At 45.3% G+C, this 26,707-nt stretch overlaps 1 protein-coding gene across 1 annotated transcript in view; it reads left to right on the top strand.

The window, feature by feature from the left end:
* Window positions 1-26,707, top strand: part of Optn (optineurin) — a 43,216-nt gene that overhangs the window by 7,723 nt on the left and 8,786 nt on the right. The window contains exons 2-11 of the mRNA XM_052156873.1: window positions 1,142-1,318; window positions 2,519-2,721; window positions 11,333-11,548; window positions 15,192-15,265; window positions 17,397-17,531; window positions 20,497-20,593; window positions 22,070-22,185; window positions 22,427-22,576; window positions 23,485-23,578; window positions 25,194-25,352. Of these exons, the coding sequence (XP_052012833.1) occupies window positions 1,153-1,318; window positions 2,519-2,721; window positions 11,333-11,548; window positions 15,192-15,265; window positions 17,397-17,531; window positions 20,497-20,593; window positions 22,070-22,185; window positions 22,427-22,576; window positions 23,485-23,578; window positions 25,194-25,352 (1,410 nt within the window). The 5' untranslated portion in view covers window positions 1,142-1,152. The remainder of the gene's footprint in view (window positions 1-1,141; window positions 1,319-2,518; window positions 2,722-11,332; window positions 11,549-15,191; window positions 15,266-17,396; window positions 17,532-20,496; window positions 20,594-22,069; window positions 22,186-22,426; window positions 22,577-23,484; window positions 23,579-25,193; window positions 25,353-26,707) is intronic.

The following is a 26,707-nucleotide window of genomic DNA, read 5'->3' as shown; positions in this document are numbered from 1 at the left end:
CTGTGTGAGTTTATGCCATGTGTATATGTGTGTCTATAGAGGCCAGAAGAGGACATCAAATCCCTAGAGCTGGAGTTTTGAGACATCTGACATGGGATGGGTACGAGGAGTCAAAGAGGAGTGAGTGCTTTAAAATACTGAGTCATCTCGCTGGGCCAAGAAATAATGCTTTCAGGACTTCAGTTATTTACCTTTGTAGAATAGGGCAATTCCTGATGGGAATATCTGTCATTTTCATGAAGTGTGAACATTAAAATTTGTTTGCCTAGAATATGTGTGTAGCCAGTCATTGGCAAGATGCCTATGCTTGCCTGAGTGGTAGGTGATAAAAACGTGGAATTGGCATTCTTATTTATGTGTTCTCATTGACAATCTGTGAAATAAAGCCATATCAGTAGAGGTGTTTTCAGGATATGCAATAGGAAAAGCTGCTTTAGTGTCTTCTGTGTATGCACTGATGAATACCATATCAAAGCCTCAAGAAAAAGAACGCTACATTCGCACCTTTTGTGTATTATAAGATGGTGACTGCACATCAGCCTTGCTGTGTGCTGCTTCTGACCTTGGGCAGGGTGCTGTACCTGCTTCCTCTTGGAATGATGCAGTCTGCAAGACTCGTGTTTCAGCATGCTGTGCCTAAGTGGCCACAAATAAACATTAGTTTCCATTCCTTTTTTAAAAAGATAAAATATGGAGATCTTAATGACTTTTAATAAATAAAAAATATGCAGGGTTTAATAGCTTCCAGTAAGTATAAACTTACTGAAATATTAAAATATGGATATTTTAATAGCTTTATTGAGTTCTAATTTCCAAATAATACAATTCACTCAGAATTTGGACTTACAGATTTCAGGGGAGCTAGTAGTGATCCTTCACCAAGGCTTTAAATATTATCTCTATCATTACTGCAGTCTATACTTCCCACCTTTTTTCTGGGTCCGCCCCTTTCTTGTATGGTCTGGTGAAGGCTGGGCGGTATTAACTGGATGTTTAAAGGGAGCACCTTCCCACTGCAACTAGAGGGAAAGCCAGCAACCCTGGGATTTACTACCTCTCGTTCCTAGTGGAATTGTGGGCCTTTCAGAGGCCTGTGGTAGGCCAGCGACAGCTATATTTTTGGCTTATGGCTTTTCCGTAGGACCTGTTACCATGTCCCATCAACCTCTGAGCTGCCTGACTGAAAAGGGGGACAGCCCTTGTGAGACCCCAGGAAATGGACCCTCCAATATGGTTCACCCCAGCCTGGACACATTCACCCCTGAGGAGCTACTACAGCAAATGAAGGAACTGCTGGTCGAGAACCACCAGCTAAAAGGTGAGCTGGACTGTCCATCTGTCCATCTGGACTCTCGACTCAGGAAACAATCCTTTCTGAAGACATCTTGTCAGTGAGGGCCTTTCTCAGTCTATTTCCCTAGAGGGAAAAACAGCACAGCAAGACTTTGGGCAGGGTTAAGGGGGCTTATTGTTTACATCTGTCTACAGATCAGACTAAAAAGTGTAGGGGCTAAGAGTATAGATCAGTAGCCGGGTGGTGGTGGTGCACGCCTGTAATCCCAGCACTCTGGGAGGCAGAGGGAGGCGAATTTCTGAGTTCGAAGCCAGCCTGGTCTACAGAGTGAGTTCCAGGACAGCCAGGGCTACACAGAGAAACCCTGTCCCAAAAAAGCCAAATCCAAAAAACAAACAAACAACAAAAAAAACCATATAAATCAGTAACAGAGAGCATGCCTAACATATGCAAGGATCTAGAATGGACCCTTAATCACCATACCAAAAAAAAAAAAAAAAACATATTCCATCTCAGGAAATAGGATAATGACATTTACCCCTGTTTAAAAGGAAGTATCCAGGATCTACTGTAGTTATAGAGTGTTGGGTGAAAGCATTCTGAGCTAGGCTTGATGGTACTGGGCTGTATCCTGGCTCCAGAACAGAGGCAGGGGGATTCCAAGTTCAGTGCTACCATGTGCTACTACATAGCAAGTTCAAGGCCCTCCCGGACTACATACATAGTGAAACTTTGTTTCAAGAGAGGGGTAATATTCTGACATCTCAAGCCATAGCTAATCCTAAACTTTGTAATCAATAAATGATAGGCCCACCCTCAGTCTCTTATATCCCTAAATCGGTTTTTATTTGGGAGATTTTGTTGATTTGAGACAGTGTCTCATGTAGACCGCCCCCCCCCCCAGATGGCCTCCAGATCATTACGTAGCTGGGACTAACCCTAAACTCATTTTTCTACCTCTTGCTCCCAAGCATTAGGAGTTGTCATGAGCCACCATGCCTGGTCTTTCTCATGACCTCTAAGGACCAGCAGTGATGTTCTAGTTTGTCTGTTAGCAAACTCTGCTCACATCACTGTGGTCCTTTTTTTCCACTGACACACCCATGCCAGGCCATTCAGGCATGTTTAGATCCAGTGACCCAGGGTACTGAGAGCAGAGGGGCTGGTTCGTGAGATTCCATCTGTTCCCTGGTGGGTGACTCCCTCTCTCTGAACCCCAAACAGAAGCCATGAAGCTAAATAATCAAGCTATGAAAGGGCGATTTGAGGAGCTTTCTGCCTGGACAGAGAAGCAGAAGGAAGAGCGCCTGTTGTTTGAGATGCAGAGCAAAGAGGCTAAGGAGAGCCTCAAGGCCCTGAGTCACGAAAATGAGAGGCTGAAGAAAGAGCTTGGAAAACTAAAAGAGAAATCAGAAAGGCCGTTTGAAGTGAGTACACCATCCGCCGTGGTTTTATTTCCTGAATATGAACAGCTGCTATGCAACAAAACTCTTCCCGGGAACACACACACACACACACACACAACACACACACACACACACACCTGCCTACTCACCCAGAGGGATCCCACAACAGACTAAAGTATGAATTCCACCAAAGTCCAACTTGGTAAACTAACTAACTTTATTAGGGTTGCTTATGGGAGTATGAGTGAAGGGTTACTTATAGGAGCGGAAATGACTTAAAGACAGCTGCCTCACCAAGGCCCAGCCCAGATGGGTGATGGCTCAGAAAAGCTGGGAACCCTGGGGCTCACTGCACAGCCTGCAGGCAGCTCAGCAGGTTGGAGTGTCCTTTCCAGGTCTAACCTCTGGTCTAACCTCTTCTAAGAGGCTCGCCTGCTTTCTGCTTCTTTCAGGCAACTGGCTTTGTACATTTTTTTCTCTCATTGTCCTTGTAGCTCAGATTTCTTCCCTCTAAGGTTTGTTGTTGGTACTCTGGCTGGGAGGAACCTCTGGTAATTCTGGTCAGTTTCAGGGACTTCCTGAAGGTGTTTTGAGTCCTTTGCTTTCCTGCAGGAAGGAATGTTTCTATCTGGGAGGAAACGTTACACGACAGAAGGAGAATCTTCTTAGTCTGGACTATCAGATCACACCGTTCTTGGTTCAGGCTGGACTGGTGGTTTACTTGGTCTAGGAAGCCGTGTGGCTTTGCTGGAAACAATGGCTGGGTCACATGAACTCTCTGTTGGGGAAGGATATTTGGAAGGGCAGGGCTGAGGAGATGTTGTTAGCTGAAGAGACTGCTTGTTGACTAATCCTGAGGGCCTGCTCTCTGACACCTGTTTAAATTTTGGAATCAGAGATTCAGATCTGTAAATTCAGCACTAGGGGCCAAGATAAGCAGATTCCTGAAATTCGTTGGCCAGCTAACCGAATCAGTGAGCTCCAGTGAGAGAGAGAGAGAGAGAGAGACCTTGTTTCAAAAAAAAAAAATAGAACAAGATGGTCAGTGATCTAGGAAGACACTCAGTGTCGATCTCTGGCCTCCATAATACACACCCACGTGCGCGTGCACCTTCGCACACATGTGCACATACCCACAACCAGATAAAGATGGAGGCAAGTGGCTTGAGAGTCCAAAGCGGGTCTGAACTGCATAGTGAGTTCCACGCCAGACTGGGTAGTGTGAGTCTCCCTGTCTCAAAAAAATCAAACCTAAAAATATTCAGGTTATAAATCACTGTTTCATATTTATTAAAAATGGTAGATGGACCTCTGCCTAGAACCACCCAATGGCTAATTTTTAGTTTTATATCCTTGATATAAAATTAGATTTTTACAAGTGTGCCTTGGAATGTTAGTCATGTTATCCTTTAAGTAGTGATTATTCCCTTTATAGTTTGCTTCTGAAGAGTGGCTCAGCAGTGCCATGTCAGATATGTGACACTGATGCAGGCTGCTGTGCACAGTTAAAGAGGAAAATGGTTACATTTGGTTAATCCAAAGGTCCTGGGAAATTCTTTGACCCCTGAAACTGCAGTCAAAGACATTAGCAAAGGACAAACCAGAGCACACTTGCTCCTAGCTGGTCTTCCAAGACCCTGGGGGTTTCATCTAGGTGACATTTAGCCACTTCTTTCCAAGCCTCACACTTGACCCTTCAGAGGATGGAGGATGGGCTGTTTCAGGTACTAATGATTTTGCTAATCTCTCTTTTCTATGGATGGATAAAAATGGAAACAAAGTAAAACAAACAGAAAGAAATGGAAAGAAGATGATATAGAGTAACTTAAAGCATGAAAAACTACTTAGAAAAATATTGTATCGCCAGGCGGTGGAGGTGCACGCCTTTAATCCCAGAACTTGAGAGGCAGAGGCAGGTGGATTTCTGAGTTCCAGGCCAGCCTGGTCTACAGAGAAATTCTATCTTGAAAAATGAAAAAAGAAAGGAAAGAAAGAAAGAAAGAAAGAAAGAAAGAAAGAAAGAAAGAAAGAAAGAAAGAAAGAAAGAAAGAAAGAAAGAAAGGAAGGAAGGAAGGAAGGAAGGAAGGAAGGAAGGAAGGAAGGAAGGAAGGAAGGAAGGAAGGAAGGAAGGAAGGAAGGAAGGAAGGAAGGAAGGAAGGAAGGAAGAAAGAGAGAGAAAAGAAAAACATTGTATCAATCGTGTGTGTGTGTGTGTGTGTGTGTGTGTGTGTGTGTGTGTGTGTGTGTGTGTGTGTGTGTTGCATACTTGTAGAAGCGACAGGACAACCTCAGGTGTCATCCTCAAGGCTAGCCTTCTCCTTTGAGACAGACTCTTTTACTGGCCTGAAGCTCACTAAGCCCCCAGGGTCCCCTTGCCCTTGCTTGTCTAGCCTTGGATTGCAAGCCAGTGCCCCTGCTTCAGGAATCTTTATACAGAAGCTGGGAATGAGAGATAGGGTCAGGTCAGAGATGCAGATCTCCCCGGCATATCTTTATTTAATCAGATTGACAGCCAAGATTAGCCACCTCAATTGGCCCATCTTCAGGCCAATGGAATGGGTACATGAAAAGACAAAGGAACTGTATCCCATGAGGCTAAGAGCTAGAGCTCAATGGGGGTGGATGCTGACAGTGGAGTTGAGATAGCTCAATGGGGGTGGATGCTGACAGTGGAGTTGAGATAGCTCAATGGGGGTGGATGCTGACAGTGGAGTTGAGATAGCTCAATGGGGGTGGATGCTGACAGTGGAGTTGAGATAGCTCAATGGGGGTGGATGCTGACAGTGGAGTTGAGATAGCTCTAAGGGGGTGGATGCTGACAGTGGAGTCAAAATGGTGGTTTTAGTGCAAAGGATGGAGAACACCAATAGTAAAACAAAGGGGAATTTAGAGTTTTCTTTAAACAACAACAAAAAAGATTTATTTATTTTATGTGTATGTGTACACTATTGCTCTCTTTAGACACACTATAAGAAGGCATCAGATCCCATTACAGATGGTTGTAAGCCACCATGTGGTTGCTGGGAATTGAACTCAGGACCTCTGGAAGAACAGTCAGTGTTCTTAACCACTGAGCCATCTCACCAGCCCCAAAGAGTTCAGTTATAAGGTGTTTTATGGTCTAATAAGTGGATCCATAATTTCCCACAGATTACTAGGAGAGACTTATGATTTAGAAAAACAAAATTAACCTAATAATGTGAGATTCTAATGTCACAGCCTTCTACCCCAGGCCTTTAGACACGAGTTCAAAGTTCTGTTTCCCTTCCCTTCTACCAAGTATGGTTGTAGAATATTTTGTAATTAATTTATTCATTCTTCTCTCTACCATATATCCGTATCTCCGCCTCCACTCCCTCCAACCCCCTTCTCCCCCCCCCCTCCCCAGATCCACTGCTCCTGTGCTTCCCTTCAGAAAAGAGCAGATCTCCCCAGGACAGCAACCAAGCTCAGCATAACAAGGTGCAATGAGATTAAGAACAACCCCCCATGTCAAGGCTAGACAAGCCAACCCAGTCGGGACACAGGTTCCAAGAGCAGGCAAAAGAGTCAGACACTCCCACTTCCACTGTTAGGAGGCTCACCAAAACAAACTAAAACAAGCCAAACCACCACAGCCATGTATACAGAGGACCTAGTGTTCTCTAGGTATCCTTGACCCCCTCTGGCTCCTATAATCCTTCCTCCTACCCCTCTGTGGGGTTCCCTGAGCTCTGCCTGATGTTTGTCTGGGGGGTCTCTGAAAAGTCTCTGATGACAATGGGTTAGGCACCAGTCTATGAGTAGAGCAGAATATCATTAGGGATAATTTCATTGACTTTTTTTTTTTAAAGCCAGTTGTGTTTGGCTCTACCTTGGGTTTCTGCCCTTTACTGCCCAGCAGAGTAGTTGGGCCTTTATAGCTCACAAGCAACTGCCTGTCTACAGTCAAGATTAAGAAACCAGATGGAGTAGAAGAGCCCAAGGCCTGGATTAAACCATGGCTCTAAGGTTTCCTGGTTTGGTTCTATTCTAACTGGTTACTCCTTGTTCCCCATTTACTGAGTGAGTTAATTTATGTAGAACACTTAAATCAGCATTTACCTTGGGTCCTTGTATTCTTTCTTACCTGGGACTAGTGCATGTGTCCCTAGCTTTATGGAGCTTACAGGGGTGTGTAGGGTGGGGTGAACCATAATAGTTGATGTGTTTAGGCATACTTAGTTGGAGCAGAAGAATTAGGAGATAGTAGACACGGAAATTAAGAAACTAAGCCTAACTTATAAGGGCATTTTGTTATTGTTGTTGTTTTTCCTTGTTAGCGATTGGATTCATCTTAAATGCCAGTTCCTCCCTCTGTTCTCCTTCCCTCTCCCCCTCCCCACCACCTCTCTTTCCTGGGACCCAGGCTGGCCTCACATTTGCCTGAGCTTTCCCAAAAGCTGTAGTCTTACTCTAAGATCAGAACCTTCCATTGTTCTGATGGGCTGGTGTGTTAAGTGATCTGAGAAGCCGGGTGGTGGTGGTGCATGCCTGTAGTCCCAGCACTCTGGGAGGCAGAGGCAGGCAGATTTCTGAGTTCAAGGTCAGTCTGGTCTACAGAGTGAGTTCCAGGACAGCCAGGCTGTCTCAAAAAAACCAAATCCAAAGAAAAAACAAAAAAACAAAAAACAAAAAAAAAAGTGATCTGAGAAGCATTTTTTTGCTGAAAGACTGATTGCAGTTTTAAGGATCATGTTTGATCTTGGTGATCAAAGGGGGAAGAACTGTGAAAGGCTTTTGCTGTATTGACTGGGGCCCACAGAATATTGAGATGATGAGCCCCAGTTTTATTACTGTTCTTTCCAGCTGGTGCAGATGGGACCCTGCCTAGAGCCATCCAATTTGGGGCTTTGGTTTTAATTTTATTTTTTGGTTTTTTTTTTTTCAAAACAAGGTTTCTCTGTGTGGCGCAACAGGCTGTGCTGGAACTTATTCTGTAGACCAGGGTGACCTTGAACTCAAAGATTACCTGCCTCTGCCTCCTAAGTGATAGGATTAAAGTTATGCACCACCATGCCTAGATGGTTGGTTGGTTGGTTGGTTGTTTTTAAGTTTACTACCTAACAATCCACTCTAGGATCTGCCTGGGCTATGTAATTAGTTCCAGGCCAACCGGGGCTACATTGCAAGGCTTTGTCTTAAATAAACAAAAACAATAAAAACAAAACAAAAGGCAGGTATGGCAATGTGAATTTGTAACCCACACTACATAAAGACCTGTGTATGATCTTGGATAGTCAGTCTAGCTGAAATTGTGAGGGCCAGGTTCAGTGGGACACAGCGTCTTAAAATAGTATGCTAAAACTAGGGCTGGAGAGATAGTTCAGCGCTTAAGAGCACTGACTGCTCTTCCAGAGGTCCTGAGTTCAATTCCCAGTAACCACATGGTGGCTCACAACCATCTATAGCGGGATCTGATGCCCTCTACTGGTGTGTCTGAAGATAGCTACAGGGTGCTCACATACATAAAACAAATAAATCTTAAAAAAAAAAAAAAACTAAAACTAAAATAAATAAAATAAAAATAAGACAAGGAAGATATCCTGACATGGCCTCTGGGCTCAGCTCTCCCCGGCGTGGGCAATCACACCTGCACACGTTTCACAGGTATATACAACACACATACACAAAATCAATACATTTATGCTAGGGCTAAGGTGTAGCTCAGGGGTAGAGCGCTTGCCTAACATGCACAAGATCCTGGGTCCAATTCCTAGCACTAAACAAACAACAACAACCAAGGCTGTACGAATTCTGTGAAATATACTTAGAAAGGTGAAGGATGAAGGGTGAAGCGAAGTCTTCAGTGTTCCTTGCCAAGTGTACTTCCTGGTTCAAGCTAAGAAGGACCCCACTCTGTTCTGTAATTTTGCTTGTTTGTTTAGTTTTTTGAGACAGGGTTTCTCTGCATAGCCCTGGCTGTCCTAGAACTTGTTCTATAGACCAAGCTGACCTTGAACTCAGAGACCTGCCTATCTCTGCCTCCCAAGTGCTGGGATTAAAGGTGTGCACGGCCCCTGCTGGGCCTGTATACATCAGTTTGTTCCTTTCATCTGAGCCATTGCTGAATGCTATCACATGGGATTCTGATCTCCCCTTGCTGCCTGACTCCACATTTCCCGGAGCCTTGCTGGTTCCCTGGCTAAGGCTAATTCACAAAAGAGATCATTAACCTAGTGGTGTCACGGATTGTTGGGCTCATTTTTAATATTTTGTGGACCACATGGTCCATGGTCAGAGGAGGCACCAAGAAATGGAAAGGCTAAAAGCTCAGTTCAGCAATCATGAGTACAAGTCTGGATTCACATATTGAAGTGACTTATTTAAAGAATTTGGAGATGGTGTTTAATGGTGGTATTAATTCCTGAGGAGAATTAAGAATTAAGACATTTCTTTAAAATCTTGTCTGAAATTTAAGTGAGTTTGAACCAGTTATACTTATTGTCATTCCAGGACTCAGGCTAAGGCAGGGGGATCATGAAGTCAAGTATAGCCCAGGCTACTGCCTAAGTTCTTGGCCAGCCTGGGCCACATAGAAAGAGACTAACTCAAAAAACAAAATAAATGTGTGTGTGTGTGTGTGTGTGTGTGTGTGTGTGTGTGTGTGTGTGTGAGAGAGAGAGAGAGAGAGAGAGAGAGAGAGAGAGAGAGAGAGAGGAGATCCAGCATGCAAAGTTTCTTGTTTCTCCTGAGTATTTGCATTTGAAAGCATGGCCTCTTGTACACTGAGGTATTGAGGTTTCCCAGGGAGGGAACTGGAAGGCCTGGATGGTCACTGACGAGACCATGGAAGATTTGCGGCCACATTTCCTTCTGACCCGAGAAGACTGAGGCGAGTACTTTAGAGAGTCTGTTCGCATCGCACACCTAGTGATCAGCAAAGCTGACAGGTCTGCTGTCCCTATGCCCCAGAAAAAAAAAAAGCACCCAAACAAGCTTGTTCCCCTGTTGCTCTCAAAGTGGTCATTACCAGGGGGCGAACCCGGCACACACAGGTTTATACTTCACAGAGATGCAATACTATTTACTCATCTTGTACGGGCTGAAATTTAACCTCTGAGGGTTTGTCGTCTTCTCCCTCCCAGATTTACTTTGATCGATCTGATAACACCGGCCCGGGCAGAGCAGCCAGGATGGCGGCCGACCTTTCCTTAGCTTGCTTCCACTGAGCCAGGAGGCATTGTGGGTGCTCTGGCTTCTGGCTGCACAAGATGACTGTGGGGGGTGTGGGTGTGCGTGGGGAGGAGAAAAGGTGGAGTCTGGCCTTTCACAGTTCTTGTCCCTAGTTTCTGAAATATTAAACTACAGTGTTGGAGTCTACCACTGCCAAAGTCTGCTTGGCTCTTTGTGTGATTTTAACTCATCATCCCAGCATGTGGTAGAAGCCTTTCTTGTCATTAAGTTATCCTGAATTTCTTTCTGGTCTGTATGATTCTGTGGGTTGAACACACTTGATTTTTGTTTTTTGGTTCTTTTGGGTTTTTTTTTTTGTTTGTTTGGTTTTTTTTTTTTTTTTGGATTTGGTTTTTCGAAACAGGGTTTCTCTGTTTCCTGGCTGTCCTGGAACTCACTCTGTAGACCAGGCTGGCCTCGAACTCAGAAATCCACCTGCTTCTGCCTCCCAGAGTGCTGGGATTACAGGCGTGTGCCACCACCGCCCAGCGGTTGAACACATTTGAGGCTAGCTAACTCTGGGCTGTATCACTAGCCCCCAAATTCTCATTTTTATCTTTTATTTTTATTTAAAGACTTATTTATTTATGTAGATGAGTACACTCTCGCTGTCTTCAGACACACCAGAAGAGGGCATTAGACCCATTACAGATGGTTGTGAGCCATCATGTAGTTCCTGGGAATTGAACTCAGGACCTCTGGAGGAGCAGTGAGTGTTCTTAACCACTGAGCCATCTTTCTAGCCCCTCTCATTTTTATATAATGTATCAAAATAAGTTGTTAAACAACCAGAAGGACCGTCTACTTAAAGCATAGGGGACAGAGGTGTTAGAAAATTGCCTTTTCTAAAAACAGGCATGGGGCTAGAGATGTAGTGCGGCCAAGGAACGGCTGAGGACCCGAGTTTAATCCCAGAACATACATGCAAAGCCCGGGCATGGTGATGTGTGCATACAGTCCCAGTGCTGGGGTCGCGACGATGACAGGCAGGTTCCTGGGCTCGCTAGCTAGCCAGCATAGCCTCCTTGGCAAGTCCTCAGCAGAGAGGGGGATCCTGTCTCCAAACTAAGGCAGGAACAGCAAAGGTGGGCTAGGTGGGTGGCACCTGGAGAGGGCCTCCTGAGCCCCTTTGCACATGATTACCATGAGCATAGCCACACACACGTGCACCCCAACATACAAAAATAAAATGGGGCCTAGTGGTGCATGTCAATAATACCAGCACTTGGGAGGTAGAGAGAGGTAGTGCTCTCCTCAGCTCTGAGTTCAAGGTCAACCTGGACTACATGATATCTGGCTTTGAGAAAGAAAGAGGGAGGGGGATGGAGGAGGGAAAGCACACAGCACTGTCTCTGGTGCTTGGTCATCCATTTTACTAGCCAGACCTTAGGTTTGATTTCTGTATTCGCCTCATGCCTCTTTCCTGGTCTTCCCTCAGGACCTCACAGGTAACTACAGGTCTCCCAGAGCCGACTTGGAGCAGGAAGTGGAGAAGCTGAAGACCCAGGTGGAGCAGGAAGTAGAGCATCTGAAGATCCAAGTGATGCGCCTTCAGGCGGAAAAGGCAGACCTGCTGGGCATCGTCTCAGAACTGCAGCTCAAACTCAACTCTGGTGGCTCCACGGAAGACTCCTTCGTTGAGATCAGGATGACTGTAAGAATTGTGGTTCTTTTTTTTAATGAAGCAAATGTCCAAGCCCCCTCTAGACATAGGAAACACAACACCTGACTGTCAACACAGCCGGTCCAAAGAGCGAGATTCCAGATAAATCAGTTCCTGTTTTTTAAATGTAGCATGATGCTTAACAAGGGTTGTCTTAACTAAAAAATATATCACTCAGCTTTTTGATGAACGATAAAGTCCCAAGTTGAACATTTTTCTGAGTGATCTGAAAACAAACAAAATGTTCCAGACAAAAACCATAAACATAAACTTTTTTTTTTTGCAAGACAAAGTTGTGCAGAATTGTGACCAGATGTTTGGATGGCTTTTAAACCCCTTGAATTATTTTTACACAACTGCCCTGATGACATTGCACAGAGATCAGAGAGCACTTTGCAGGGATTGGTTTTCTCCTCTGATGTGGGTCCAGGGAATTGAACTAAGGTCATCAGCCTTGGTGATAAGTGTCTTAACTGTGAGCCACTGTGTTTAATAGACTCCAAAGTCTGGTGAGGAAGCATGGTAATTAACAATAAGTGGGGAGGGGGAGCACCCTCTCAGAGGCAAGGGGCAGGGGGAAAGGGAGGGGGTCAGTAGAATGTAAATAATTCAATAATGAAGTTAAAAGCTAAGAGGGCCTGAGAGGAAGGCTCAGCAGGAGAAGGTGTTTGCCACCTAAGCCTGGGCTCTAGACCCCACCTAAAGGGGAGAGGAGCTCACTAACTTCCCAGGGTTGTCGCCTGACCTTTACCTGCTCCAGGGCACAAGCACCCCCACACACTCCCACACACACACAAATAGTAATAATAACATCTGACGGATGAAAAGGACTGGCTGTGTAGCTTAATCGGTAAGAGTGCTTGCTTGCAAATTGGACCTAGGAAGCAAGCTTCAAAGCCTCTGGGGCCATGTAAAACAATTACCACGATTTGCTGTCAGCACAGTAAGCCAAATAATGAGGAGTAAGAATGGAACAGAGATAAAGTGCCTATTAAATTTTGCCAAGACAGCTGGCATTTTAAACTTGCCTGTAGTACTGACTTGTTTGGGAATCAGAGGCCAAGACTAGGCTGACAGCATATGTGAGCTGGTTATATTTCAGTAAGCTAATGGAGCAAATCTCCACAGTTGCACAAAGATGGTTCTGGAGGCTTTGGCTACACTCTTCCTAAGCCACAGACAGAGTTCGCCAGCCCACAGAAGCAAAGCACAGCACAGTCACACCCACAACCACTGTCACTCATCTGGGAGGCTGCAGATGATGCTAACCTTGGGAGGAGACTCATTTGGAGACTGGTTTATTCTTAGGTGGATAGTGACTGATAAGGGTTGTCCTAGTTGTTTGTGAGGGGTGCAGCCAAGAAACATTGAACCAGCCACTCCGTTTTTAGGAGAAAGGGCTTTATGGTGAATAAGACAAAATATCCGGAGACATAGAGAAGAGTCCAGGTCAAAGAGGCAAAGCAGCAGACTGGCCTGGCCAGGGCTATCTGCAGAAGAAGGGAAGTGGGTGGGGAGAGGGGCGCATAGAAATCATGGGGATTATAAGGAGGGGAAGAGGAGTAGGTGGGGAAGGGAAGCCAAGCTAGGGCAGGGCTGGGAGTTTAGGGAGAGAGGAGGGAAGCCTGAGGCCCAGAACAAATGCTGCCTATAGACTGTGGAACCTGAGGCCAGCATGTGCTTTGAGATGCAGCTACAGGTATCTGTTACCAGGGACACTTTTCCAAGGCAAGGAACATGTTTCCTTTTGGTACCCAAGATCCCCAGTTGACTGGCCTTTATCTGACCACCAGAAATCCTTGTATAGTCCGGCTTCCACCTGGGCCACAGCTGTCATTTCTGGGCATAGGCACTGCCTTTGCAGTGTTGGGAACTGGCATTCCCTTTGGACCTGACATTAGCCATATAAGCCTGGTAACTTCCTGAGGGAGCCCCTGGGTCCCTTCTTCAGCACCACAGAAGCTGGGTAGGATGGCGCAAGCCTGGAAGCCTGGGACTTGGTAGGTGTTGGTAGAAGCGTAAGAAGTTCAAGGTCATTCTTTCTCAGCTCCAGAGCCAGTTCAGGGCTAGCCTGGGATACGGGAAACCGTGTCTCAAAAAGAGGGATGGGATGGTGGGAGTTAGGACGCAGCAGTTAAAGGAATGCTGCCCTTTCAGAGGACCCGAGTTCTGTTCCCACAGAACTGTGGAGGCTCACAGCTGCCTTTAACTCCAGCACCAGAGCATGACACCACCTTCCGGCCTCTGATGATACCTGTGCTGACCTACCCTTATTCACACACCAGTATGCACTTGCACATAATCAGTAATAAAATAAATATTTAAGCAGTGAGAGCAACTCTGCAGGTAGGTTGAGGAAATCTGGTCTTTACCGCCTACCAGAAGCCATGACTTGGCTTCTCAGAACAGAATTTGAAGCCAGAGCTATCACACTTAAGCTCTGTGAATTGGCAGCTGTGCACCCATCCCTCAGCTCTTGTGTGTCCTGGGCCCCTTTCAATGGATCCTATAACAAAGAAAGCAGGTGAGTCGGCATTGGAGGGGCCTCTCCTTCTGTGCTGCTAAGAGACATCTGAAGCGAGAGTGAAGCCACACCAGGACAAAGTCCTTCATAAGAGAAGTGCCATTTCCACTTTGTCAAGAGTTCATATCTGAAGGAGGAAGAGATTAAAGAGGGAAGCCTGCTTGGTAGATAAAGCCAGGGAGTGGAGAGCAGTTTGTCACTCTCATACCACAGACCTGCAGTGTTTCCTGGGACTCCTTATTCACCAACTGCCTACAGAGCAGTGCAGGTAGCAGATGACCCCTATAACATCCATGCCCTCTAAGACACTGAGGTGCAGTCAGGGTGCCCAGAAGAGGATTTGAAAAGCAAACTTCTCTACAAGTGACAGGAGATGACTGAAACACAGAGTTTTAGCCTTGTGCTGGCCGATAAAAGTCAGGAAACCCAGACATTTTATCTAAAGTTTCCAAGCGACACTGTGGCCTCCCAGATGAGTGACAGTTGTCGTGAGTATAAATGTGCTCTGCTTTGCTTTGGTGGGCTGGAGGACCCTGCCCATGGCTTAGGAAAAAGTGTGGCCACAGCATCCCGGAGAACCATCTTTGTGCATTTGTGAAGATTTGCTCCATTAGCTTATTTTTTTTATTTTTTATTTTTCGAGGCAGGGTTTCTCTGTGTAGCCCTGACTGTCCTGGAGCTCACTCTGTAGACTGCCTGGCTGATCCATTAGCTTAGTGAAATATGACCAGCTCACAAATCCTATCAGTCTTAGTAGGTTTAGGCTTTGGTTCCCTAACAGGCCACTGGTACAGCAAACATATAATGGCCGCCAGCTTGGCAAAGGCATGGCCTTGTAAGCCAAATCCACGTTTATGGAGTTGGGTTGAGTGTATTCCAATGCAGGAGTCTGACCTTCAAGCCTTAGCTTAGATATTTATAATCCTGTCAGGGAGGGCAGGCCCTGGGGAGAGTGTTTCCTGTTTCATTTGAGTGACCCAATTTAGATCCCATCTCATACAAAGGCTGAGTGAGTATTTTCCTTGGATGGAAACTTTTGTCTTTTCCCTTTGAAAGGGGATCTGTCTTGCAGATCTATGGTATTCAATCCTTTCACCTCTGCTCTTACAGGAAGGAGAGACTGAAGGGGCAATGAAGGAGATGAAGAACAGCCCTATACCCACAAGAACAGACTCCATCAGCATGTAGGTGATGGGACTCTAGTGTCTTGTTAATTTGAGCCTATCACTGGAGGTCAGACATAATGAAGAAAAGTTACTTTGCTTTTTGAGGCAGGCAGGGTCTTGCTCTGTGATCCAGGGTTGATATGAACCTGCAGCCACCCTCTGCCTTAGTTTCCCAAGTGCTAACATTCATTTTCAATGGTATTTAATGTCGCAACTCAGACTAGCAGAGAATGGAAACAAAGTCCGGTGCCCTTTAAAGGCTGACAAATGCTGACCGCTCTGTTACAGAGGCGTCTGCTCTCTGTTAGCAGTGGAAACACATTCATCCTCAGTCAAAAAGAGACTTGTTCCCAGTCAGCAGTCCTGTGCTCATTTGTCAGAGCTGCTTGGACTAAGCAGGCTGCCAGGCTTCCTAAGTGGGACATACTCTTTTTCTTTCCCTACTCTGATTATCAGCCACAGTAACCAATGCTGGTGCTCTTCTGAGGCAATGGCTAAGAGCTATCAATGTGTATGTGTATGCATATGTATATGATAGACTGGTAACATGTCACAGTACACATATGGAGGCCACAGGACAGGAGCAGCAGTTCTCAACCTGTGGGTTACAGCCCCTTTGGCAAACCTCTGTCTCCAAAAATATTTACATTATAGTTCATAACAGAAGCAAAGTACCATTATGAAACAGCACTGAAAATAATTTTATGGTTGGGGTTACTACAACATGAGGGACTGTAAAAGGGTCTCAGCATTGAGAAGCACTGGTTTATGGAAATCTGTTCTCTGCATTATGTGAGTTTTGAGGATTCAAACTCGGGCCATCAGGATAGACAGCAAGCAGCTTTACCCACCGAGCCATCTGGTCAACCTCAAAAGTGCCCAGGACCTTACCTTTGGAATCTCAAGTCTGCCTGCCCTGAGCAGATTCTAGGAAACACATAATGAGTAATGGAAGGGCCTTGAGCAGAGGCAGGAGAACTAGGCCCTGAACTTCTTGGTTCTTGAAGGTAATATTACCCAGAGCCTGTGGTTTGCCCATCCTGTGTGTGTGCAGGCAACATTAATCCATTTCTCTGTCGGCTTGCTCAGAATTTCTCTTATCTCACAGACCTTTAAAACCATTTTTTATATTATTTGATAAATATGCATAGAGAATGACACAGAAAAAGTAATACAACACTTTGTAGGTCTGTCCCTATGTTCTCATGTCAGGGAGAATGTGGATAATATAATAGTCTTTCACCAACTAGAATAATTAGTATAAGTGAATGTTATTCCTGGTTTTAGTGAGGGTTTTTTTCTTTCAGTTTAGAAGTCAACTTTCCCCAAATTGCTGTTTTTAATATCGAGACTTTCCCGGAAGCAGAGGAAAGAAAAACTGTATTTGGAAATTTTAAGCAACTTCCCGATTCATTTATTTCCATATGCAGAGACTACTTCCTCTTTCAGGACAATAGCTCTTAACCTTTGTGAGGCTGGTAAGGTCTGAGATTGGTTTCTAGGCTTGGGGCTCTGTCTATGCAGTCTAATCCTGGCATTCGGATATGTGAGCCTAGCAGATGCCTGAAAGACCAGCTGTCGTCGCTGGCGTCTTCCTCGTCACTCTGAGCATTCTGTTACTGGGTGATGGTCACAGCTGCGTGTTTGTCGTGAATGTGCCTCTTGATAAGATTATGAAACTTAGAAAACTATTTGCTGGTAGTATCTACATGTCTCCCCTTCATGTGAAAACCAAAGAAAAGATTTTCTTCCCTTGACTCACAAAGGTGATAGTCTCTAACCAGTTGCAGTGGGCAGTGGTCTGCCCTGAATAGTCAGCCCAAAGTCCTCTCTGAAACTGATCTCTGGAGATCTTGGCATCTCCTGCCACAGCTGATGAGCTGTCCCTGTGGATTCTGTGGCCTTGTGGACACAGTACCAGTCTGGAGTGAGTGCTTACATTCTGAGGTTAGCCTCCCTGAGGCATTGCTCGTCTCCACAGCCTTCGCATACAAGGATTGAATCAGCCATGCATGGGGCAGTCAAGAATTGATTGAAGGATATGGATTTCAGTTGTATCATGCTTCCCTCTCCTTCTCCTCTTGACATTTTCATTGAGATTGAAATCTTTTGAATTTCTATACTGAATGCGGTGGTGATGTCTTATTAGGAGCAAATGTACAGAGGATGCCAGGACTTGTGTGGAGTTTGAAGAATTGACTGTGAGCCAGCTCCTGCTTTGCCTAAGGGAAGGAAACCAAAAGGTGGAGAGACTTGAAATGGCACTCAGAGAAGCCAAAAAAAGGTATGAACTGCTAACGGGAAAAATGGAAGAAAGGCTTTGGTAGATAAAGTGAGGCACATGCGAGGCAATGCACACGGCTGTGTGCCCACTGCCACAAGACAGTCTTAGGACAGTCTCCTCACACAGGAGTCAGTCAGTACCCCTCGGCACTCACTACCCAGTTCTTCCTGTGACTTTGGAGATCTCTGCATCCTGCACATTCCTATATGGACTCAATAGTACAGTCTTCTGGGATTGACTTTTTTCACTCTCTATCCACAGAGTCCTGTTTGCCAGACCTCTGTCCTTAAAGCAGGTGGATGATAAAATGGAAGACGTGTATACTTGGCAGCTTGCCACTTACATATTTCTAATCTTTGTTCCTGCTTTCCAACAAAACAAACAAAAACATAGCTGTCTCCTGGATACCGAAGGCATATAGTTCTTTAGATTATAGTTAGTGAGTCAGACCTGCCTTTGGAGAAGAAGGGTCCATGCCCCATATTGAGTACCCTGGAAAGACGCTTTTCTCGATGACATTGAACCTCTATGTAGTGAGCCAGCTGGCTCAGTATTTAACAGGGCAAGCCAGTCAATAGTCGTGGAGACTTGTGTACTCTGCATGGGTACCAGGGTAGTGCTTGCTTCTCAGACAAGACAGGGCTAAAGCTAAGAGGCATCAGGGCCACATGGTCAGCGGCCTGGTCAGCGGCCTGACTGGCACACACTGAAATCAGTGATAGCACAAACACATTGCAAGATGCTGTATTTTTCTGAAACAAATGAGCCAGCCTTCAGCCTTTCTCCCTGATCACTGGAAATAGGAATACAGATGTTCTAATGTAGTGAGAGAGGCGTGGATGTATGTTTGTTTGCCTTGTATCTTGTGTGCAGTGTTCATGGTTCACCTCATAGGACTTTCTGGTTTTGTTTTTTTGTTTGTCATTTTGGGATTTTTGGTTTTATTTATTTATTTTGAGGTTCTGTTGTTGTTGTTGTTGTTGTTGTTGTTGTTTTGAGACAGGTTCTCACTATGTGGTCCTGGGTAGCCTGGAACATGCTGTGGTAGATCATGCCGATCTCACAGAGACACCCCCCACCACCACCTCTGACCCCCGAGGGCTGAGATTAAAAGCGTGTGCACAGCCATAACTGATTGAATTTATATTTTCTAAATAAGCCAGTAAGGAGAAAGAGGTTGTATAAGAAATACAGCTCTTGTTTTAAAAAAAAAAAAAAAAACAAGGGAAATATGATCCAAAGTAAACATTTGCCATCGAAAATTAAGATAACTTGTAATTCACATGTAGGTCAAAACCTGTGCCAAATGTGAAGCGGCGGCCTACAGTGCTGCTAAGCCCACCCTCCAAGTACCATCTGGTGCCTCGCCCGTATATTCTGCCTAGCCAAAGGGACAGTGACCAAATACCAATTAGAGCTGACAGTTTGTCAATGATAAAACAAGAATGTCTCTACAGACTTCCCAGGGTGAAGCACGGCTCTGACAGGAGCCGATGGGGAAGCGGTGCTTGGAGCCCCTGCCACACCCACTCTCCTGCTTCTCAGTCACTTCCAGTCCGGCTGCTTGGTTCTTTCAGTAGCAGCCTCCATTGTTACTTCATTTTTCTGAAGATTTTAATCATGACCTATTGACCTCCAGGTATGCATGGGGAAGACTGAACTGTCCCGCACAACCGACCATCAGCTGCCCAGCACATGCATTTCTGGAACTTTCTCTACCTCCTGTTCCCAGCTGAAGTCGATGATTTTGAGCTTTCCTCAAATGACTACTCTGTCCCTGTCCCCGTGCATTCAGACACATGCATATGATGCACACGTGTGCTCTCGTACAGTCGAGCAGGCACTCCACAACGGCCACTTTTCCTTTTATCCTTTTTAGATCTCAGTAAAAAATTAGCCATTTATCCTCCTGTGTTGGTCTGTTTTCTGCTTCTTTAACAGAGTGCTAGACTAGATAGGTTGTCAACTATGGAAGTGTTTTTAGCCTATGGTTCTGGGGCTTTCAACAGAAAACAGTGGCACTTTTAACCCAGCCTTTATTAGGATCCCACTCCTGAGATGATAATGTTGAAGGCATGCTGCTACAGCGCCATGGCAACCAAGTGTCAACATGGAGGGCTGGAGAGATGCTCAGCAGTCAAGAGCATGGACTGCTCGTACAGAACACATAAGTCCAGTCCCCAGCACCCACGCCAAGGGACTCACAACTGCCTGTAACTCCAGTTCCTGGGGATCTAATGCCCTCTCCTGATCCCTGCATTCACACACACACACACACACAGAAAGAGAGAGAGACAGACAGACAGACAGACTGACTGACTGACTGAGACAGAGAAACAGAGAGACAGAGAGAGACAGAGAGAATTAAAAATAAAGTTCTCTTACCCCTCAAAAAATTCACTATGATTTTGAAAGGGATGTTGTAGTTGTAGCCCCAAGTTTTCCTAGGGAGCCAATCTCTTAATTACATTCCATTCATTACGACTGAGATTGTTCTTAAGGTGTCTTGGTTCCTCTACATTGTAGTCGCTCCTAAGACCGCCCTTCGCCAGCATCCTATGGAATTCCTCGGCTCTCCCATGCCGGCTCCCATTCCCTTACTCCAATGCCTTTCTTACTCTTTGCCCCTTAGTGAAGTGCACTGTATCTCTGCTGACTTCCTGAGGAAGAATCTGAGAGGAGAATATCTTCAGAGATCTGCTTAGCCAAAAGTGCCCCACCTCTTTTCTTCTGTGATATCTGTGTTCTGTGTGTATTCATCTTAAGTCACAGGAGTTGTAACCAGCATTAGGGTAACAACAAGATGGCTGCCGAAGAGGCACATATAAAGAGACTGAAGCCCGGTCGCTCTCCAGGCTGACGGTGTGCGTTCCAGTGCTGTTGCAGCTGCTTGCCCTTGTGCGTCTAAACAGAAAGGAAAACTTCGCTACGTTCTTATGTTGGTGGGTTTTTTTTCTTTTTTCAGAATTTCAGAATTTGAAAAGAAAGAAAATGGCCATTCTGCAATTGAGACCCAGACAGAGGGGAGAACAGACAAAGAAGAGGACAAAGGCCCAGAGAGTGTGGGTACAGCGCCTCCAAAGGACTGGCACACCCCTGTCACATCCCGGGGGGGTGACGTGGCTGCTCGGTTCAAGTCTTTTTTTTTTTTTTTAAGATTTATTTATTTATTATATATGAGTACACTGTAGCTGTCTTCAGACACTCCAGAAGAGGGCGTCAGATCTCATTACTGATTGTGAGCTGCCATGTGGTTGCTGGAATTTGAACTCAGGACCTTCTGAAGAACAGTCAGTGCTCTTAACCACTGAGCCATCTCTCTATCACTGGTTCAAGTTTTATGTTGCACCGTTTACCTTAGACATGGAAACTTGTTTGTTACTGAGCATTTTCTGCTTCTCTTTCATTTTCTTATCCTAGATTTGAAGTGTATGTCAGTAAGATGTATCCCGGTCTGTACTACATAAGATACTCTCATTTTTCTTCTTGACTGATGTCATCTCCTAAATCCTTAAGTCCACTACCAGAAAAAGACATTGTGACTATATCCTTGAGCCTGAAGAGTTTTAAGCTTAGGAAAAGTTCCTGAAGCCAGTGCTCACAGGAGTTCATGAGAAAGACATATAAAATGATCCTTTTTTGTTCATGTATTCATCCATGTACACACACACACACACCACTATTGGATATGTCCTTCCTTTTTATTTTTCTTTTTTCTTTTTCTTTTTTTTTTTTTAATTTTGAGACGATCTTATACAACCTAGGCTGAGCTCAGACTTCCTATGTAGCCCAGGAGAGGAACTCGCGATGTTCCTCCCTTTGGTATGTTAGGAATACAGGCATGCACCTGCCTCTCTGGCTCTGGGTCGCCACTTTAAGACAGTGGAGAACACTGTGAAGACGGTACAATGGTGCCTTTCCCTATAATTCCACTGCCTGGTAGGCTGAGGCAGGTGGATTTTGAATTTAAGGACAGCGTATGCAACATAGCCAGTTCCAGATCAGCCTGGCTACAAAAGCAAAACAGGGGTGGGGGAGGTGGAGAGAGAACTCCGCCAGAATAGCACACCATTAACTGAAATGGACCAACAGTTAATGGGAAAGTATTGATGTTTCTAAGCTCTTATAAAACATGCAAATTGACAACTGGCAGCCTTCCAGGAAAAGAGCCGGATAACAGAAATAATTGTACTAGCTAGAAACAAGACATTGGCAAGGCAATATGGGCTCTGAGCCTTTCCCCACATGGATAAGGCTGCACTTTGACCTGGTGACCTCTGACCTGGTGACCTCTGGTCCTGGAAGCATGAGTAGGGCCAGGTTTGGCAGGAAATCCATTACCATACGTGCTCGTCCGGCTTATAGTGAATGTGCTACACAGACGCAGAAGCTTGCTTTTCATGTCAGGCACTTGGGGACGTCTTGCGCTAATCGAGTCTACTTAGGGTATCAGTGTTAGCTGGGTGCTTGGGGTCCACACTGTCTTCTCACACAACGTTCATTTCCTCTCTAATGAATATCTAACATTGTCTTGACAGTTTGGAAGCGAAGTGGAAACACTGAACGTTCAAGTGACCTCTCTGTTTAAGGAGCTTCAGGAGGCGCACACGAAGCTCAGTGAGGCTGAGCTGATGAAGAAGAGACTTCAAGAAAAGTAATAACTCCGTCACTGTATCGCATGATTTATGACGTGCCTTACTGTATCAAAACAGTTTTGTTACTGTATTACTGGCTAAAGCAAAAGCAGGGACCTAAATGATATACGGTTCAGAAAAAGAGAGTTTGGGGTTGGTGTGTGTGTGTGTGTGTGTACGTGTGTACTCCTGAAGTCTGTGCAGAAGCCAGGGAGAGTGGCAAAGCATTGTTCTTCCTTATGGAATAGTCACCTTTTGCAGGTGTCAGGCTCTGGAAAGGAAGAACTCTGCAACCCCATCAGAGCTGAATGAAAAGCAAGAGCTCCTTTACAGCAACAGGAAGTTAGAGCTGCAAGTGGAGAGTATGCGCTCCGAGATCCAGATGGAGCAGGCCAAGACGGAGGAGGAGAGGTGCGTGTGCAGGGCAGGGCAACAGCTTGCCAGGAAGGGGAAGGACGGCTGGCCAAATACACATTGGTTAAGGGTGGGGAGGAGGACCCAAGAGTCATGGCATAAAATCTGTTTTGCCATCTGGAAACTAGATGTCTAGGAGACCCTTGGGGAGAATTAAATTTTTGAGTTGTAGCAAAGATATGAAAAGCATTTTCATTCTATCTTTTGTGAGAAAGACGATCCTCTAGAAGATACCATTTTCTTTGAGAGTAAGAAAAATGCTGATGTGTGGTGGCTGTAGTTTCATTTCTGTTAAACGTGATAAAATATCCTGACAAGGCAACTTAGTGGACAGAGGGTTTATCTTAGCTTACAGTTCCAGGTCCAGCCCCTTCTTGGGTGGAAGTCAAGGTGCTCAGGCTGGAAGCAGCCATTCATGTCACGTCCACAGTGAGGAGCAGAGAGAATGGATGCCTAGTTCTCAGCTTGCTCGCTCTACTTCTGTTTAGCTTTGTTTATTGAGACAAGATTTGTCTCTGATTATCCCGGAACTCACGCTGTAAACCTGGCTGGCCTCGAACTCACAGAGATCCTCCTGCCTCTTACACTCCAGTGCTGGGATAATCCAGAGCCCCGAGCTAGGGACTGGCAGGTGTCACCTCTTTCATGTGGCAGGTGATCCCACTCGGGTAAAGGCAATCCAGACAATCCTCACAGACAGGCCGAGAGCCAACCTGAAAGCAATCTCCACTGACGCTTTTTCTCAGGTGACTCCTGGTCATGTCAAGCTGAGAGTTAAAAGTTGCTGGGATGAAAAAAACCAGAGATTTTTCTAGTTGAGTTTTCAAAGTCTGTTAGGGAGACAGGAGGATGGGTTTCTATGATATTTCCCTCATTATTCCACTTTTAATATCATATTTTAATAGGTCCAGGTTAGCCACTCTACAGGCAACTCACAACAAGCTCCTTCAAGAACATAATAAAGCACTGAAAACAATTGAAGAACTGACCAAACAACAGGTATTTATAGAGAAAAGGTGCTCCCATAGCCCCAGGGGATGGAACCACTGGATATATGTACAAAAACATTGTGTGGCCCCTCAACTAAGTCTACTTTCAAAAATCGCTTTGTAGCTTATCAATTTTAACAAAATTATTACAGCTTTTCACGTTCATCCTATGTATAAAATGTGACTTGTGTATGGAGGCGGGGCCTGGGCTTTTCCTGCTTCCGCAGGGTGTGTCTGTAGGAGAGCCCAGAGCCTGGGCTCCTTGTCAACCATGTAGGGAGACAACTGGCTATGGCCATCTGCTGAATGAGATTGCGAGGGCGTCTTGCCTGCTGGCAGTGAACTTGGAACCCTGGGTTTACAGCATTTAATTTAAATTGGTTAACAATGTTCAACATGGTATAAAATCTACAGACCATGGAGACTTTGAATTAAGTCTCCATTTATAAGGCTATAAATATTCTTATAAATATGCTCTTTGCCCCCCCTTCCTTTACTCCTGCTTCCCACCTTCAGGGGATAGTCCTATTCCTTCCTTTCTATGGCGGGGAATATGCCCAGGGCCTCCTGCGTGCTAGGCAAATGTTCTACTACTGGGCTACATCCTCCTCTGCCCTCGCCTCCTAAAGTCTCAGAGTTACTTGAGCAGACCTTGAAGTTGCAAGCCTACTGCCTCAGTCTCCCCAGCAGTTACGAGTACAGGCCTCTGCCGTAAGCCCGTGTTTTCCTTCCCTTTTCCAGAGGGGGCAGGATGTAGATGGTGCTATCCACATACATACTGGCAGGAACATGTGGAGGCCAGAGACAGGCCACCTTAGCTCTGAGGGTCTCTCTTACTGAAGCTTACCAACTAGCTAGGCTAGCCGGCCAGCAAAGCAGGGAGCCTCCTGTCTCTGCATCCCCGGGACTAGCATGCAAGCAAGAGCCATCACCATATCTGGCTTTTAGATGGGAGGCTCTGGACTCCGTCCTCATATACACAGCTAGCACTTTCACGACTGGATAATCTCCCAGGCCTTTTTACTTCGTTAAAAAAGAAAAATATTATAACTCTCTTAAACCTATAGCTTCAAAAAACCCATTTATTTACTTATTTATTTACTTATTTATTTTATTTATTTAGAGAAAGAGTCTTTATGTGGCCTTGGCTAGCCTGGAACTCACTACATAGACAAAGCTGGCCTCGACTACCTGCCCCTTCTGCCTCCAGATTCCTGGGATTAAAGGTGTGAGCCGCAATGCTCACCAAGGACCTGATCCCTTTAAATGTAAACATGTTTATGAAGCTAAAGTAACAAGATAAATAATAGTCTCCACGCCCGCCCGCCCTCATCAGAGCAGGCTTGCTATCCATGCACAGGTCACGTTATCCGGTGTTGATGTGTGCTGAGATCTGAACTCATCTACGGGGAACAGTGCTTCCTACCACTGCTCTTACCTCTTAAGAAAGTGTTTTAGCCGAGGAGGCGATCTCTGGCCAGTCACAAGTGACTACAACTTGCTGAGTGCATTGTCACTGCTGAGCAACAGACTGGAGCGACAGTACCTAGTGTAAAGCTTTACCTTTTCCTAAAATGGGCCGCATCGTTTCCAAGCAGTTCCTAGAGTAGAGTTGTACTTTTCAGGCAGAGAAGGTGGACAAGATGCTGCTGCAGGAGCTCAGCGAGAAGCTGGAGCTGGCCGAGCGGGCTCTGGCGTCCAAACAGCTGCAGATGGACGACATGAAGCAGACCCTTGCCAAACAGGAGGAGGACCTGGAGACCATGGCTGTCCTCAGGGCGCAGGTGAGATGCCAGCCAGAGCCGGAGCAGAGGGACGAGGCCCAGGCAGACCTCAACTGGGACAATGGCAGTGCTTAACGTGCCAGTGCTCTTAGGTTCTTTATGAAAGCTGCTTCTCTTCTTGTTCTGTTCTGGTTTGTGGATGCATGGTCTCACTGTTTATTTAGCTCTGGCTGACTTAGAACTTACTCTGTAGACCAGGTTGGCCTTGAACTCACAGATCTGCCTGTCCCTGCTTCCCAAGTGCTGGGATTAAAAGCCTGTACCACGGTGCCTACCCAAAAAAAAAAAAAAAACAAAAACAAAAACAAAAAAACAACTTTTAAATGAGAGCCAGGCATGGCTGTGCACACCTGAATTTTCAGCACTTGAAATAAAGGCAGGGGAATTAATAGTTCAAGGCCAGCCTTAGACTCCCAGGTATTAGTATTACACTTATTTCTAAATATTTTTGTAGTTTATTATAAATGGTTTTTTGGGGGAAAGTGGATTCTTTTTTGACACATATCTATGTAGCCAAGGATGGCCTTGAACCCCTGATCTTTTGGCCTCTACTTTCCAAATACTAGGATTGTAGGCATGTTACCATACCTGGCTTCATATGGGTCTTTTTCTTAAAGTTGCTATTAAATAGAAATACTAGACATAAGTTTTAAAAAAAGACTGGGTGTGGTAGCATTTACTTGTGATCCCAGTGCTGAGATTCCTGAGTTCCCTGGCCAGCCAGTCTAGCACACTTGGGGAGTTCCAGGCCAGTGACAGATGCTGTCTCAAAAACCGAAGTGGATGGCACCTGAGGAATGACATCCGAGGCTGTCCTCCGGCCTCCACATGTACGTGTTGACATATGCACACACATACACACACACACACACACACACACACACACACACACACACGCACAGAGAGAGAGAGAGAGACTACATCATTATGTACATTGCTTATTTTAAAATTAAATAAACACTACCAGTTTATCCTACAAAATACATGACAGGACTTCTCTCAGGAGGGCCCCAATGTCTTTCCATCCTTGTGTTTTTTACGTAGAAATGATGCCAGGGTTTCTATCCTACCTGAGGGCTCATTATCACCAGCTGCCCATTGTGGACAAACCCCACAGAGTGGAGTTTGTGCCTGTGGCTCTAATGCCATTGCGACAGGAGCAGCATGGGATCCTGCCTCCTAGAGCAGGCAAAGCACTAATGCACATGAAAATAAACAAATAAAAAAGAAGATCAAAAGGTGCTATTAAAACAGTGTTCAGATCACCTCCATTCACTGTGAAATTGATTGTTTTATGATATAATTTGAGAACAATGAAATTATTCATTATGAATATATTAATATATTAGTTGTCT

This window comes from Apodemus sylvaticus, chromosome 14 (genome assembly GCF_947179515.1).
Source record: "Apodemus sylvaticus chromosome 14, mApoSyl1.1, whole genome shotgun sequence".
In the NCBI taxonomy this organism is placed as follows: domain Eukaryota; kingdom Metazoa; phylum Chordata; class Mammalia; order Rodentia; family Muridae; genus Apodemus; species Apodemus sylvaticus.
The sequence above is the reverse complement of the archived record's forward strand: the minus strand, read 5'-3'. Positions and strand labels throughout refer to the sequence as shown.